This window comes from Ammospiza nelsoni, chromosome 2, assembly GCF_027579445.1.
Source record: "Ammospiza nelsoni isolate bAmmNel1 chromosome 2, bAmmNel1.pri, whole genome shotgun sequence".
NCBI classification, from domain to species: Eukaryota; Metazoa; Chordata; class Aves; order Passeriformes; family Passerellidae; genus Ammospiza; species Ammospiza nelsoni.
In genome coordinates, this window is record NC_080634.1 from 32,288,556 (window position 1) to 32,305,172 (window position 16,617).

A 16,617-nucleotide genomic window follows, 5' to 3' on the forward strand; every position below is an offset into this window, starting at 1 on the left:
CATGTAAGAAATTTCAGAAGGACTGTTTGACACACGTCAGAAATGGGAAATGTGCTGAACAAAACAAGGCACTCAAACCTTATTATCTATAAAGAAAGAAGAAGGAAATGTTTGTTTCAACAAGAGGATCCTTTGAGAGGCAAGGTGAATGAGTTAATAGAAAAGAGAGGAAAAACTAGCCTTGAGAAGAAGTGGATGTGGAGAATTTGAGGCAAACTTCTAAAGGGCATGTATCAGGCTACACTGAAAATTTAAACACATGGGAACTCTCCAGACACTGGCTCAGTTATGGGTGATCCTGGCAAAACTAATTTCAATTGATTCTCAACCAGATACAATAAATTTTATGGAGCAAATTCATATGTATAGTGTGTTAAGTAAAGAAATTATGGAGGCTAAATAGTCTGACAGAACATTATTCTGCTGTAATAGTAAGGGGCTGCAGGGTAATTGGTATGAGAGGATGCCATGAACAGCTCTGTGCCAGTCATAGTGAATTCCAGCCACCACCAAACTGGATGAAAATAACAATCAATCCATCAAATCCTCAACCAGAGAAGCACAACCTACCTTTGCTCAAATGTATTTTGGAAAAGGCAAGAGCCAGTAGGGACAGGAGACGCATGAGGAGACACAAGAGGAACCACAAAAGGAGACATGAGAATGCACAGGAGAAATACAAGATACGTAAAAAGATGAATATAGAGAAAAGGAGACATGGTAGGGGACATTCCTGGGGATGTGGCTGGAAAAGTCATCTCGGAAAAAGTTGCTCCATGACAGAAGAACACTTTGAGGCAACTGCAGCACCCACACCAGAGCAGAGACAGCCCTGAAAGGACTGCAGCCCACTGAAAACCCATGCAGAGCTGACAAGCAGCTAGAAACAAGGAGCACCAGAAGGGAAACAAAACAAAACCAAAAAAAGCAGGAATTGGCAGAAAGAGACCTTTACACAGTGATGCCAATCTCCTGCGTCACCCAGCACCTCATCAAAGGAATTAAGAGGGACTGAGTGTTAGAGAGAACAAAAGAAGGGAAACAGAGTAGGAAGCAGGGAGGAGAGACAATAAACTGTAGTCAGGCCTGGGAAACTGGGAGGTATTTCCATAAGTGTGCATTTAACTGTTTGTCTTTGACAACAGCAGCAGCAAAAATTGCAAAGTCTTCTCAGGCCATATACTTCACCAAAAAAGACTAGTGGGAGGGGAAATTGTTGTACAAATGGCAGATATTAGATACCAGTACAGAAATTCTCTAGAAAGAAACTCTACACAGAGAGCATTTAACTGTGGATCATCAAAATTTCCAGTTTTAGAATTCACTTTCCACTTGCTAATACTTCTCATACAATCTTCGTATTCCAGAAGTGTGTCCTCACAGTCAGGTTAAAACAGAAAAGTGGCAGGTTATATTAAGGTAATAAAGATACTGGTAGCACAAAAAAAGAAAAAAAAAAAAAAAGAAAAAAGAAAAAAAGAAAAAAGAAAAAAAGAAAAAAAGAAAAAAAGAAAAAAAGAAAAAAGAAAAAAGAAAAAAGAAAAAAGAAAAAAGAAAAAAGAAAAAAGAAAAAAGAAAAAAGAAAAAAGAAAAAAGAAAAAAGAAAAAAGAAAAAAGAAAAAAGAAAAAAGAAAGCCTAAACAAAAAACCACCACCAAACAAACAGATCACTCTACAAAGACATTCATCACAGGGATTACTAAATATAGAACTATGTAAATTGCCGAGCCCAGTAAACTGCAGCAAGGCAGTATTAAATTACCATGAATCAAAACTACAAGAGAAGCAAGTCCTAAATGTCTTTTGTGTTTCTTATCAGCAGTTAGATGTAAGCAGGTGTTATGTGGCTGGAAGCCTGTATGCTCACAGGCTTTGGAAGGCACCTTCTTTGTTTCACAACCGTGGCTGCAGGGTCAGCAAAGACCAGCACTCCTCACTTGGCTGGAACAGGCAGAGCTGTCATAAACTGTCAGATGGTTCATTTTTTAGAGCCATGTAAAGTGTCCCTCAGTAATCTGATCATATGTTGTGTTCTTAGAATAACTCCCGCTGAGGTCTGCCATGGTCACCAGAACCTGCCAACAGTTGTGACTCCTCTGTCGAAACCGCGCATTGGGTTTCATGGAGCTCCAGCCAACATTCCAACCGTGGCACAGCACCTCTATCCTCCACAGAGCCTTCCCCTGGGAAGCATGGCACCAAAAAAAAAAGCAGCCAAGAGATACTGCCTTACAGAACATTCTTTACCTCTCATTCTTAACAGATAAATTTCCAAGGGCAGCAATTTGGCTCCCATTCCATCTTACACTAAATTGCAAAATTCTGCATTGAATAGTTATGCAGGAAGGAATTGCTAAGAGCATTGAATAAGGAGGCTTTTGGATTCTCCATTTTACACCTGTGCACCTTTGAATATAACTGCAGAGAAGTGTCTTCCTGTAAAGAAGAGGGATAAACGAAGGGAATTCTCATCACCATAGAAAGTATTTTCCAGTCCTACCTCAAAGCTTCATGCTGACTGTTAGTAAAGGTGTATTAATTTTTCTGCCTCTTGTAAGCAGTATCTCTTTAGGACTTACACTTCCTCACACACCTGTTGCCAAAGAAAGTGAGATCAAAGAATTCAGTGATCAAAATCCTTTCAGTGGGAAATGGCATGGAAGTGTCATGTTTCATGGAAATTGCATGTTTCTTGGCAGATTCAGTATCTTTCTGTACCCAAAGCAGACACTAACAACTACCTATAAATAGTTCTAGAGGAGAAGCAACTATCCAGCTGTATCCAGTGAAAGGTTTATCAAACCAAGGTCAAGAAAGTCATCTCAATTCTCATTTCAATCTCTTTGTGTCATTTAGTGATATCTCCTGGGACATGACCATCTCCTGGAACTTATTTAATTAACTGTTGGTTACAATCAGCATAAGCATAATGAACTGTGTGCATCAGACAAATAAGACAAATAAATCTAGACAAAAGAGGGAAGGTAAGGACACCTCATCTGCCCACCAAATGTCAGTGTTTCTCTGTGCATACAAAGCAAAACTGACTGCCAACCAAGTCCTACCAGACAGACACTTTAGACCAAAGCAGGGTGGTTGCATGACCACACAGGACTAACTGCTACTGGGGTCCCATGGCTCCTTCCACAGCCTTTCTTCCCATCTCTCATTCCACTGTTTCCTCCTCCCAGCTATGCTAAATGTCTTCCTGGACATCAGCTGTGCCAGAAATGTGTCAGAAACCACATTTTTGTATTTTTGATAGTTATCAAGATGCACAGACATCCAACTTCTACTAATATAATAAAGTTTTAATGTTACCTTTATTAAGACTTACTTTTCGTCACAAACCATGTTTTTTCACCAGAGCTTTGGTGAGAAGATTTTGTTTGGTTTCTCTACTCAGGAGGCAATATTGGAACTTAATACACCACTATGACCATCACACTAATCAATTTCCCATGACCGTGGAAAACCATACTGCATTTTATGGCACTGACCCATCCTATGAAGACATCTTTGACCCCACCAGAGCAGAACTTCAGTGATGAATAGTCAGGTTCAAGTTTCCATAGCAGAGTTACACACACCAATGAGTTTCATATTCAGCTGGAAGAAGAAAATTTCCTCACTCTGATAATTTATTCCCTGCTTGAATTTTCTCAGGATGAAACTTCCATACAAAGATTCTCTGAGCTCATGCGCTCCATACAGTAAGGGGATTTTGAGATAAAGAATCAAAGAAGGATAGGCCAGTATTTTTGAAAAACATCAAAACAGCCAAAGCCTGAAAACACAACGTTGAAGTGATTAGCACCATCACAGTCAGCTCTTCCCCAAAATACCAATTTTCATCATTTGACTGTGCAAGTTCTGAGCTTCTTCCTCTTCTGAAATGAGAAATTCAAAGCTTTATTTGCTGGGCGGAATGTACCAGTCAAGCCCCTCACATGGCAGTCGGGTGATTCATCTGTCCAAGGTCATAAAACTCGGTTGTCTCATTTACTAATTGGTCTAAACACTGAAACCCTCTCTTGTGTAAAAGGCCTTTTGCTGGAAAGGTGTTTACCCCTCTCCTTTGCCACTACACAGCCTAAATTCACAGCCAGAAACACAAATAATGTTACCACCATTTAGAAGCTGCTGTTTCTTGATGGTCAGTTTAAGATGCTTCACACAAGGTATATGGGTGGGGGATAATAATTATAGACCCTGCAGTTTTGGGGAAGCCTCTTACTGGTCCCAAACAAGTACTGGAGATAAATGAAAAGTCAGTCACCATGGGTGTAGTTCGAACAAAGTGAAGAGGTTTCCCTCTCCTTAGCAGTCAATCCTCCTCCTGCAACATTCCATCAACTCCTGTGTGCAGCTGTACCAACTAAATTGATGGGAAAAGGGGAGGAGGGCAGGGGAGGAAAGACTGACATGCACCACTGTAATTACCAAAAACGAAAAAAATACGACTCCCCATCCTCACATGGATTTTGTTGGTTTTGATTTGTTTTTCCCCCCATCAGCCTGTTTTAAAATGGATTGGTGAACTAGTTCATTTTATGGTCACATTAACCATGGCAGTGGCACAGCAAAGAGAACGGAGGAAGAACTGGTGCAGAACCTCTTAAACCAGTTTTGCCACCAGAGAAACTGTAGCCTGGAGCTGTACTCCACCTAACCCTCACACACAAACAGGCTGGCAAGAAAATGGGCAAGGCACTTCCTGTGCTTGCATCATTTGTCTAAAGGCTAAACAGCGTTAAACTGCCTTCTAATTACTGCCCCAAGGGCATGTGGAGTTATTCCTTGTAAAGGTGAGCATTTTCTAGGGTACAACAATGTACACAGGCAGAAGTCCCTCCCCATCAGCCTAATGGGAAGCTCCAGGCAATGCAGCTCTTCACCACACCTCAGTCTTTAATAGCGCTTTTCAGTGCATAAACTGAATGTCCTCATCAGCTGTGTTTCCCACATTATCGCCTCAGGCCACAGAAATGTAAGTTAATCCATCCAATAAGTGCTCTTCCATATATGCGTTAAGGGCTGCAAAAGGAGCAGAGCTGGGACTTGTTCTGGTACTTCCCATGGTTAAGACTGATAAGAACCCTACAGAAAGTGTTTAGATCAGTTTGGCTGGGAAATCCCACAATTACACCAAAGCAGCTGCATATAGTAACATGAGTCCTTCATATGCCAGGGAGTGTATCAGGTAACACCTGAAAGAGCCAGCAACAATCCTACACGGAAAGGCATGTCAAACCTAAAGATTTCAGTCTCTTGGGACACCTGAGAATGACCTTATGGAGGCACTAAGACACTTTACTCACCAAGGCCCCGGTTCAGAGAAACTTGACTATTGAGGGTAGCACTGAAACACATCCTTAACTCTAACAGCGTTTTCCAGTTAACATCAGTCCAAATTCTACATTACAGACCTGAACATCTGCTAAATTCTTCTTTAGATCCATAAGTGTCTGCTCGTTTCGGTATCTTCTAATAACTGTGAGGCATCTGAAAGCAATTCTCAGTGATGTTGCCCTAAGGGATAGCAAAAACGTAAGCCTTTCTACTGATTTTGTGGTCAGCTGCCCCTGCCAGCAGCAAGAGTACAGAGTTTCTGGCAGATTTCTGCCCCACGTGCTCATCTTCTGCATGTTTCCAGATGACAGCCTGGTCAAGCCTGGTCAAGCCCAGATGAATGCTGATCAAGCACTCAAAGCTTCATCTACAACAGAAACTAGAGCTAAAAGGAGTCTGTGAGATCTGTGCAGCCACTTGCTGCACGACTATGCAGTTCTCAGGGCAGCTGCTCTGGTCTGGCTCAGTCCTGTGAGGAACCACGACTGCTTTACTTGGCAAGGAGAGCAAAAGAACACAGAGACTGTTCTTGCATTATATAAATAAATGAATACTGATTTTTTAAAGTGGAATGGCTGCCACCACTCAACTTCTGTTCATGGCATCTTGATTTACAGTGCATCCATTGCTTGTGATCACTTTAAGCCATTAACTTATAGAATCAGCAGAAACAAATGCCTGGACACTCCTGAAAAATGTGGTTGCCTTTCCCCTTCCCTCCCTCTCACCAGGACTGTTCCACGGGTGAGTTCAACTCTAATCTGGCAGAAATCTGTCCAGCTCATTTTGCCAACCTAGTTTGCTATCAGTTTAGCAATCTAAAATGCATCCACAAGGAGTCTACTAGAAACTGGTGTTTGCCTAAAGAGCAGGAGCACAAAACTGGAAGCAGAGCAGGGGAGCAAGGAAGCAAGACTAGCAACTCCCTCTTTCCTTCTGCTGTGAACTGTAAGGTCATCTCACCATTTCTGAAGGAAATATAATCTTGGTCTCACCACAACAGTTCTACACCATCCCAACATTATCAAGAATAGTTGTTAAAGACGTCACACTCTGTAACAGATGAAAAGAGAATGTGAACAGAAAAATCTAGCAGAAAAACAGATTAAATAATTGCATAGTCACCCAGGGACTGGTCCGGGTAATAGCTGAATTCTGCCAAGATCATGAAAATTCCTTACAATGGCTTGTGATATTCCCTGTTCCTTCCCACCCTGCTCGCTTTCTTCTAATACCAGCACAATGTTGTTCCAGATTCTTTAAGTACCTGTTCCCTGGATGAGTTTACAGTGTAAGTCTGATAGATAACTGGGCAACCATGATTCAGGCAGGAGAGCAGGAACGTGAGGACGACAAAACTATTTAAGCTGCAGAGATACCTAAAAATGCACGTGGATCCAGAAGGGAATTTGCACAAATCTAGGTGCTTCAACTACCTTATATATGAAAACTTCTGTATCTAGATTTGTCAAATCACTTTCCCACAACTTTAGCCATAAAGGATCAGACTAAAAATGAATATCACAAGTACAGCTGGCTTTGCCTCTGAGCCCAGGAGCAGATGAAATGACTTTTGAAGGTCTTTTCCAGCACCATTTTCTATCATTCTATAACCAAAGCTGATGATGCCGTGTTTATATGCAGGAAGGCTCCTAATCCCCAGTCAGGGTTGAAAGCAGCACTGAACTGAGTGCCACACGGGCTGTGTGTGTTTCCCTGCAACACTGCCATGCTTAGAAACCTGCCTGAGTCTGCAGCACTTGCAGTCAGCAGCTTGGGCACTGCTTTTGGGTTACCTCAGCAAGCGTTGGTTACACTCCTGCCCACAGACTCCTGGAAAAGCGTTTGCAACTATTGTACAAATCAAACCCAAAAGGAAAGAGGAGTGATTCTAAAGGCATTTTACATGAAAAGTGTCATTTCCTGTTCAAGAAGCAGAGACAGAGCAAGACTCTGGCTGTTTATGTGCATGGAGTGAGACTGAGGACGCGAAGGAGTACCCAGAAGAAGAAGGGTCACAAGTTCGAGGTGACAGCAATGAGCAACAGCTGCTGGCTGTGCACCCTCCAGCAGCAGGTGTACCCAGGCCCCAGAGGTTTCAGTCAGCCCTGCCAGTGACCAACAGATTTACAGGACCATCTGTCTGGGCACAAACTGCACAGAGCCTTCCCAGCTTTGCTGCCCAGATCTTCACCACACACAGACAATACAGGGCTTGTTATGGATTAGCTAATGAGCAACTGTTTAGACCAATAGACAGCCCTAGTTCTCCTGTGCTCATTATCTGGATCCTACATGAATGAGAACACTGCTTGTTCTTTCGGCTGTAAAACTGGCTTTTTCTGAACAAGCAGCTTCCCTCCACTTGGGGTGCTAGGAAATGGAAAGGTAATGTTGTTTCACACTGGTTTTGTTTAAGGAATGCCTCTGAAAGAGACTTTAAAAGAAAGCTCACTTGATAGGTTTTTCATACTTGCACTGAAGAGTTCCTTCTTTCCTAGGCCAGGTGTCCACACAATCTGCATATTGACATTATCAGCCCCGTCCATGTATATGCACACCCTTTCTTGAGAAATGCTGTCATCCTTCTCTAGTCAATGTGTGGCTAATTGACAGAAGACAAACTCTGAGAAAGCACTCCTGGAATTTACCTAGAAGTCTGTTCTTTTTGTTTCAGACCTAAGGAAGGGCTCCTGCGTCAATCACTTAAATAAACATGCTCATGTCACAAAACCACAGGTAGTATGAATCACAATACTAACAATTGACAAAAAAAATGCAGACATTTGCAGAGTAAAGCCAACTAATGCCCACTGTTCTCTTGTTTCCTGTGTAAAACCACAGCACTTCCCATCTGGAATCCTCCTCTTATTCACAGATACACATGTGCACATGCAGACACACCATTCTCTGGGAGTGGTTCTACAAATACAATCCTTATAGTTTTGTCTGATACAATTTTAAAAGCCCCAAACAACAGCACTCCTACTGTAGCCTTTCATAGGAGAGAGATCCCTCAGCACTGAACACCATGCTGTCCTGAAGCCTTTGCTGATATCCATCCTATATTCCTCTTTCTCCCCCATTAATCCTAGTCATGCTCACATGTTCCACATAAAATCCCTCTCCCTCCTAAATGTTAACACCCTTCAAATATTTTTAGACTGTTATTATGTGTCCCCCCACCCTCCACCTTTCAGTCATCACTTAGCCAAGCTATGTATATTTAGCTACTTTAATCTTTCCTCCTAAATCAGTCCCTTCAACCCCCAGAGCTCAATGTTAAGTCTGGTATGCTTGCTCTTCTCAGAACTCCCTCCATGTTTTTGAGATCATTCTGGTAACGTGTTTGCAGAATCCTGTGCAGAAGATGGCTTTACATGCACTTGTTTTAAAGAGAGAAGACACCCAAGTCACTGGGCACTATTAACTTTCATTTTCCATGTTGGGTTTTTGTTCCCAGATTTTAAATTCTATCTGAATTTTTAAAGTATTAATGAATATTTGGTTCATTGAAAAGAGTAAGAGCAATAATTGGTTAATTAATAAAAGTAATAGCAATAATTAACTATTTGGTTAAGACCAAAGTAAAACCAAAGTAGGAGCAATAATTAATAATTTGGTTAATTAATAAGAGTAAGTAAGAGCAAATTAGCAATTGATAGTATTGAAGCCAATTGTGAAAAAAAGAAGTTGGTTTTAAAATGTAAAAGAACACTAAGGCTTTTTAAAACTAAACTTTTCAGAAGATCACTGGAAATGTGTAAATTATCCAAAAGAAGAGCAGAAGTAAAACAATTACATGCAATGAGGGAAAAGGATGAAAAACGAAATATAAACAGTCTGTAAGTTAAAAGGAAGGTGAGTGGATACACCTACAAAACAAAAATCTGGCCTACTAAATTATAAATCAGTTAAACTGTATGTGTTATCTACAATGCAAAAAAAAAAAAAAAAAACCACAAAAACCCCCAACAAACAAACAAACAAACAAACGCCTTTCTGACAATATACCACTACAAATCAACTCTTAGAGAATTAGAGAAAAATCTTTTTAGATTTTTCTAAATTAGAGAAGAATCTTAGAGAATTTTAGATTTTTCTAAATTAGAGAAGAATCTTAGAGAATTACAAAAAATTTGAAATTTAAAAATTAAAAAGTCAGAGGAAGAACCAAAAGGGTTAATGCAATGTTGCCAATGAAGTCACTTAAATGTGATTAAAACTCTGTGGCTGAAGACATATGCAATGGGGAAAATGTAGTACTACACAGCTCACTTGGTTTTTAAGCCTGACAGATAAATATGGGACTACAAAGCTGCTAAAAAAATCAAAAGGGACAGGAAAAATTTGTGCCCTTTATTAAACGAACAAAATGAAGCCCCCACAAAAGGAGTCATGATAATTTTGATAACATGTAGTACTCAATAAGATTGCTACTATATTTATATTCAGTACTAAGCATGTTGAGGAAAGATGCCACAGCCAGTACTATTAACTGCAAGAATATTCCTGGTGGGTTGGTATTTCAAAAGTGGCAAATTTCTCAATACTTAAGAAATGCTTGGAATTAATGCAAAAATACTTCTTTTCATGTTTGCATGGAGAAAACACCAGTTAAACTGACATACAGCTTAACACAAAGAACCATAAACCTAGCTTACAAAGGAGATGGAAGGAAAAGCATGAGAAACTCCAGCAGAAGTTTAACCCACTGCCAATGTCTCCAGAAGTCTGGCTTCGTCTAGTTGACAACAAAGAACCAGAGCCACACAAAAGCAAAGTTGAAAGATGACTGAGTGAAACAAAACCTCATTATTAAGCAACTCCAGAAACATTACACCTACCACCAGAGGGGAGGGCAAAGTCTGCATCCTGACCAATTGTCCACTAATCCAAGTTTTGTCTGTCTTGTAGTGTTTAAAATACGAGATTCCTTTTTTCTTCCAAAATCATGGGATAAAGGGCTGTTCTGGAGTTCACTAGGTCATAATAATGGAAGGGATAGGAGCTTCAGAAGTATCTCTCTGAGGAATATCACAGCTGAAATAGAAATTTAGCAATTACCTGGAACATTCAGTTCAGTGTCAACTGAGCACCTTCTCAGCATGTTTTAATAGATTTGACTGAAACATCACCAGGTAAGATGCTAAACTATAATACAGGAGGAAAGAATTTGAAGACTCTTACCTTGTAGGTTTCCATATTTTGAATAACAACCATGCTCCTCCCTCCTCTGAAGAAGTGTTTATGAGCCAGGACAGGAGTGTAAGTTTTATGCTTCTTTGGATTTATGCGTTTGCTTGTCAGTTCTACTTTTAGTGACTCTTTGAGGTTGGAGAAAACATTAAATGATAACGTATCCCTTTGAGATAAAGGCATTGTCCTGCAAATTTACCTAATCATTTCAGAATAGGGGTGGGAGGGACATCTGTGACCTGGCAGCTTTTAGCATCAGACTGACCTTTCATCCCATCTTAAGTCACGTTGTAAAAGCAAGACTTTGTGGTCCACTGCCTGCTCCAAGTTTTAACTAGTAACACGGTTGACTGTCCTGCTTCTATCTCTCAGCCTCTAAGCTTTGGACATCTCTAAGTATTTCCTATCAGCAGTTCACAAACAGATGGCACCAGCCTGGGAGATGGATGACTGCCCCCAGCTGTCTGCCCCTCCCTGCTCAGCACAGAAATGGCTGAGCTGTTTGAAAAGCAGCTGCCAAGCTACTGACTCCTTCAGAACAGCCATCCAACAAACTGCCACCAATTCTAGACCCTCTTGCAAAAAAGTGCCTTAAGCCAGGTGTTCCTGTGGTGCAAGGGAGCACTGGACAGCTAAGATAATCAGTAGGTTTTTTCCAAGATCTTATTGTCTCTCTTGTAATGTCAAAAAAGGTTTGCAAGTTACCATTTCTTATTTCTCTGCTCTCAGTAATGTTGGGAGACCTGGTCTATTCAACATCTCAATGAATATCTCACAAAGTTACTAAGCTTTTTCACTCTACTCTCTCTACATCAGCACTGAAGATGCCAGGAGACACCCAACACCTAATTCTGTGACAGCTTATTTAGTACAAATGCTACAGGCATGATTTCTCCCATGGAAAAACATTATTGGAAAACATAAATGACATACTTGTAATGCTGTACCCCCACGGTGTTCTAGCAGGCAGGACTCCTAAAATTATTCTGCAAGACCTTAGTGGTACCAGAAGTCACCAGAGCCCCACGCTCCACACAATTGGAGAAAGGACAGCATTCCATATCACAGGAGACAGCTGCTTGTGCCTTAAGCAGGTGTCCAGCAAAGCCTGCTGGAAAGGGCTGGCACCCAGAGAGGGCTGTGCCATGAGCTTACTCAGTCAGGATGCTGCCTCCATGCAGGAGTGGAACATGTCTAGTATGGAAAAAGATAACGAAAGGAAAGTCAGCAAAGGAATCAGGACACAGATTATCAGTGTACAGAGAAGAGCTTGGCTGACTTTGGAGTGAAGAGGGAATGGTGTTCACTCTGCAATCAGCAGTGCTGCCTAAAGAGCTGTAAACAAGCCAACTTTGAAGAGGAATGGCAACATGAGCATGAGGTCTGTTTAGAGGCTGAAACACAACTTTCTGTACAAATTTAAATGCATTTAAGCAAAACAGCACAAATTCTTCATATTGCCTCAGTACACTTCATCTAAAAGCCGCCAACTTTGAACTGACAACAGGCTGCTTCACAAAAGTTTAAGGCATATAAATTGCACATAGAAGAAATTCTGAGACCTGGAACATCTTGCCCATAACCACACAAGCCACTTCTCAGTGAGGAACAGTGAAATGGTTCCAGTTTTTTCAGGGGAAAGGGGCATAAAGAGCTCTCTGTAACACCTCACCCCTTGGTTCAGAGGGCTCTGTGCAAGTCAGTCACAGGGTGGATAAATAACCATCCCTTCAGAGGCAGGGCCAGCTCCACAGTGAGCCTGCCCTGTTCCACAAGCTGGCTTGTGAGCACTGGAGATGAAATCAGGGACTATATTTATTCTCCCTGCCCGGTCATATCTTTCTATAGATCCCAGACAGGGCCCCACTTCCTTGGCCTGGATCCTGGAGACGAGTAAGCAAAGGAGGGCATAAATCAGTGCCTGGGTTCTGTCAGGAGCACACTGAACCAACCATCCACACCAGGAACAGGTGCACTGAAGGCAAGCAGGGACACTGTCCCATTTGGAATAGGGGGGAGGGCTTGCAGAAAAGCTCTTCATTTCTTCTCCCTGAGCCTGCCCTAAACCTTTCACCCTGCAAGAAGGTTATTTACCTTCTGCAGTTCACCAGTGCAGTCAACTAGGTGTGTTCCACTTAACACCAATCCATGCTAAGTCAGGCCCAGCCAAGTGTCACTGGCTTCTGTATCTCTTTGTGCTTCACTTTTGCTCTCATTTCTTTTTTGTCTTTCACTCTCTGCTCTGACACATTCACTCCAAAGCTGAAATACTTCAGGGGCAAAATGTTTAGTAAATTAATACACTCTTAAAACACAACTGTAATTTTTACCAGTAATTTTAAAAGCATGAAAACCCATTATGAAAAGCAGTGCAGACATAGAGCAACAAGAGCCATGTCACTAGTTCATGCTTAATAACCATGGGGTGGATTCTCAGGTAATATTTTAGTCTGAGTAACATTTTAAGCAAGCATCGGTCCCTAAAGAAGCAGTCTTACTTTGATCTCAGTCATGGTTGCTCATTCCCAATCTCACCATCCTTTCTCTAAATACCAGCACACGATACTGGGCAGTATGGAAATTAAAGTTCACATCTTTTCTCCTTTCTGGCCATGTTAGTTTTAGACGGAATTAGTTCCCCAGCTGCTTCCATAGCACAATCATACAAACGCCTGCACCAGCTCAGAGCAGGAATTGATGTCTGCCTAATCTGGCCCCAGATTAGCCTCAGGGTGACCAGCCTTACCCAACCCCGATTGCTCTTCCCGGGTACAATGATGTGTGTACCCAGTAAAACCATCCCCTGCAGATAAGGCCATGTAAACAAGACCCCACCCACGCTCCCGCAGTCAGAGCAATCCATTCCCTTGCTCGGGGAACAATGGCCTGATGGGTGGACAGAAACCTGCAGAATTACTCGTGAAGTGCCCCGTAGGAAGCTCCAGGGCATGCATGGAGCATCCCGTGATGGGGCCTGTGAAGACGGGCAGATTCCAACGTATGGGGGGGGAAAAAAAAGCAAGCACCGACTGGGTAGAAAGAGAGCTTTCTTCCATAAGATCCTTGCTAGTGTTCGGAGAAACTGTCCACCTTGAGACTTAAAACCAAATACTGGGTATTTAACCTTTGCTTTGCATTTTAGTCACAGAATTACCAGGTGGATTCTTGCAATTCTCAGCTAGAGAATCCAGGCCAAACCAGCTTTTGGTTAACAAAAATCAAAAGAAATTTTAACTGTCGCAAAGGTCAAAAAAAAACCAATTCAAAAGCATGTCTGCCACATATAAAATTGACTTCTGCTGCAGCTGCAAGCCAGAGCCTCTCTGTACTCAGGGCTGGGTATCTAGTTAGCTAGATGAGAAGAACCCACAGGTGAAAGATACTTGTGCCGGAGCTATGAGACAGCAAAGTGCAATGAAAAGCAGTACACAGAACCTTCCACTCTTAACATCTGAAAAGTGTAGGTAGTTAAAGTGTAGGTGTTTGCACAGCAGCAGAGCCATTCAGGGCTTCAGGAGCTGAGCTTCTTTCCTGTAGCATCAGACACACAGACCATTACCTGTTCTTACCTCCAACAAGAGCAGTGAAGAAGAGATACCATAAAAGATAGGCTTTGTCACACCATGAAGCCATATATTTATACATAAAGATTAGTTCAGTAGCATGCTCAGCTCTGAGATCTACCTTATGGATAGTCGCGTGAAAAAGATACCTATAACGCTTTCTGCTTCATCAATGTCACACCCATTTTCCTAAATAAGACTCCAGGCAACCAACGGCACCAGCCTGGGAACACGTGAGAGAAGGGAATTCTCAGAGCATCATTTGGAGCAGGGGCAGGCTGCGTGGAGCGTTGTGCTGTGACCTCTCTCTCTCCTTACCATACATCTTGCCTTCGTCGGACAGGATGATCTTGCGGCGGCCGCATGGCGGGTAGATGGCTAGCGCTTCCTGGAAGCTCTGCTCGATGTCCGGGCTCCACACGCCCTCGGCGTCATTGTCGATGGGTTTGTCCAAGGCCTCGCTGCCCCCCGAGTCGTTGCTCCCCTCAGGGGAGGTGGGAGAACTCCACTCGTTGGAGGTAATGGTGCCAGCTAGAAACTCCAAGGTGCCACGCGGAGGAGCAGACTCAGAACCTGCAAGGGCAAGCACATCCCACCGGGCAGTTAGAAACCGTCCAAGGAGATTCTAAAGCAAAAAAAGCTGAAAAAAATCTCAATTAGGAGGGGTTTACTTCAAGTTTATCTTAAACGATAACTGAACCACATGTTGGGTTTTTATTTGTGTTGAGATGAAAACATTTTCTACAAATCCTTCTGCTCCAATCTCTCTTCGGTTCATTACCTCTGTCACTTCCCAGTTCTCCTCAGGAGTCTTCTCGTGTCTTTATCTCCTTTATTTCTTTCTCCCTGCACTGTCATTGTCCATGTCACTGTTATTTAACTTTCCAAAGCACACATAGAGGGATTCAGCCTGTGTGAAAGACTACAGCAGTGATGAATTATCCAGTCATCACTGAGCACTGGGATTGAAATTTTCTTAGATACTGTTTCACCGGATCAGTTAGTAGTTGGTGTCACTTCTAACGCTGACATTTCTTCTCAAGGATCAGCTGTGCTTTTAAAAAGCCATTCCTGGACAGTTTAATGCAGTGCCTTCCAAACCCCATATCCTGGCAGGAGCAGAAGGCACCATGAGTACAGGGATTACAGCACCAGGTTGCAGGTCAAGAACCAAGGTGCTTAGCCTGTTGTTACTGCTCATCCTCAGAACGACTTTGGGCAAATTCCTTCGAGTTTCCTCTGCCTCTCTGCCCCCTCATCACTTTCTAGTCTCAAGCTATTAGATTTGCCACTGGGCAGGAGCAGAATTTGGTTTCTCATTGAACCTAAGCAGGCAGCTGCTAGCTCTTGAAAACTACAATAAATTATACTCTACTTGTAAAGGCCTACAGGAGAGGCTGAAGCCTTTGAGTGGAGCTGCTGAAACACTCATTGAGAAATTTACTTCAGACCACACAGACACTTCTAGTCAACCAGGCAGGAGATAAACGGCTTCTAAAGACACAGATAATTCTTCTGCCTTAATCCCAAAGCTATTTGTTTATCATTTTAATAGCTTTGTTATCTGGGCTACAAAGAATGTTCACAAACCAACATTTGAGAATCCAGCCAGAGTTCAAAACTTCCCTCCCTCTTCCCTCTCTCACTGAGCTGGGTAGCAAGAAAATGAGAATAAGGACTGCTTTTCCAAAAGCAGCAGAATCAACAAACCTGCACTGAACATGAGGAAGAAGAGAAGTCTGACATGGCAACTCTCTAGCTCAGAAATATCACAGTGAAAATGTAAACAGGAACAGAGTAGAAATTTGGGTGTTGTATTTGTCAAAAACTAGTCATTAAAAAAAATATACATGCAGTAGTTGATATAGGGGAAAAACAGTCCATTCATTCAAGCTCAGAACTTCAAAAATTCAGGGCTCATAGCTCCAGAAACTTTTCTGACAAACATTTTTCAAGTCATTCTTTAGTTTCTTACCTCTTTGGATTTTGTGTTTTTTAAATCTTCTCCAAGACCATAATCACCAGATTTTTTTTATAAAAGCTGAAATTCTTGCAGCACTTTAACATTTCAAAACCTGAAATTGTAAAGATTTGGCAACACTGGCTCTCAGAAGGTTTTGCTGCTCCTTAATGACTTTAGACAGCAGCAAATACATATTTTGCATCTCCAAAAGCTAAGGAAATAAGACAACACTGTGCCTTTGACTAATTTCAATACAGACAATATAAATTAGACAAATAATTAGACACAGTCTGCTATTCAGGATTTTAACAAATGGTGCACAAAGACATTTAGAAAACCCAGTATATGACTTATTTCCTGTGAGAGTATTTGAAACACACAAATCACTGGAATGGTCTACCGCAGCCCATCCATTCATTTCAGCACCTACATGAGATTATTCCAACCCTCTTGATCCATTTAATGAACTTGGAAAGAAATAATACAATGGGAGGTGAGAGGGGCAGAGAGGGGAACACACACTTGGCCTTTTACCACTGG

General features: G+C 41.9%; 1 protein-coding gene across 3 annotated transcripts in view; it reads right to left on the minus strand.

The window, feature by feature from the left end:
- The window catches only part of TEAD4 (TEA domain transcription factor 4), a 49,859-nt gene that overhangs the window by 21,039 nt on the left and 12,203 nt on the right, over positions 1–16,617 (minus strand). For all 3 annotated transcript variants that reach the window (XM_059493762.1, XM_059493764.1, XM_059493763.1), the window contains one exon: positions 14,433–14,687. In XM_059493762.1, coding sequence (XP_059349745.1) covers positions 14,433–14,439 — 7 coding nt within the window. In that variant the 5' untranslated portion in view covers positions 14,440–14,687. The remainder of the gene's footprint in view (positions 1–14,432; positions 14,688–16,617) is intronic.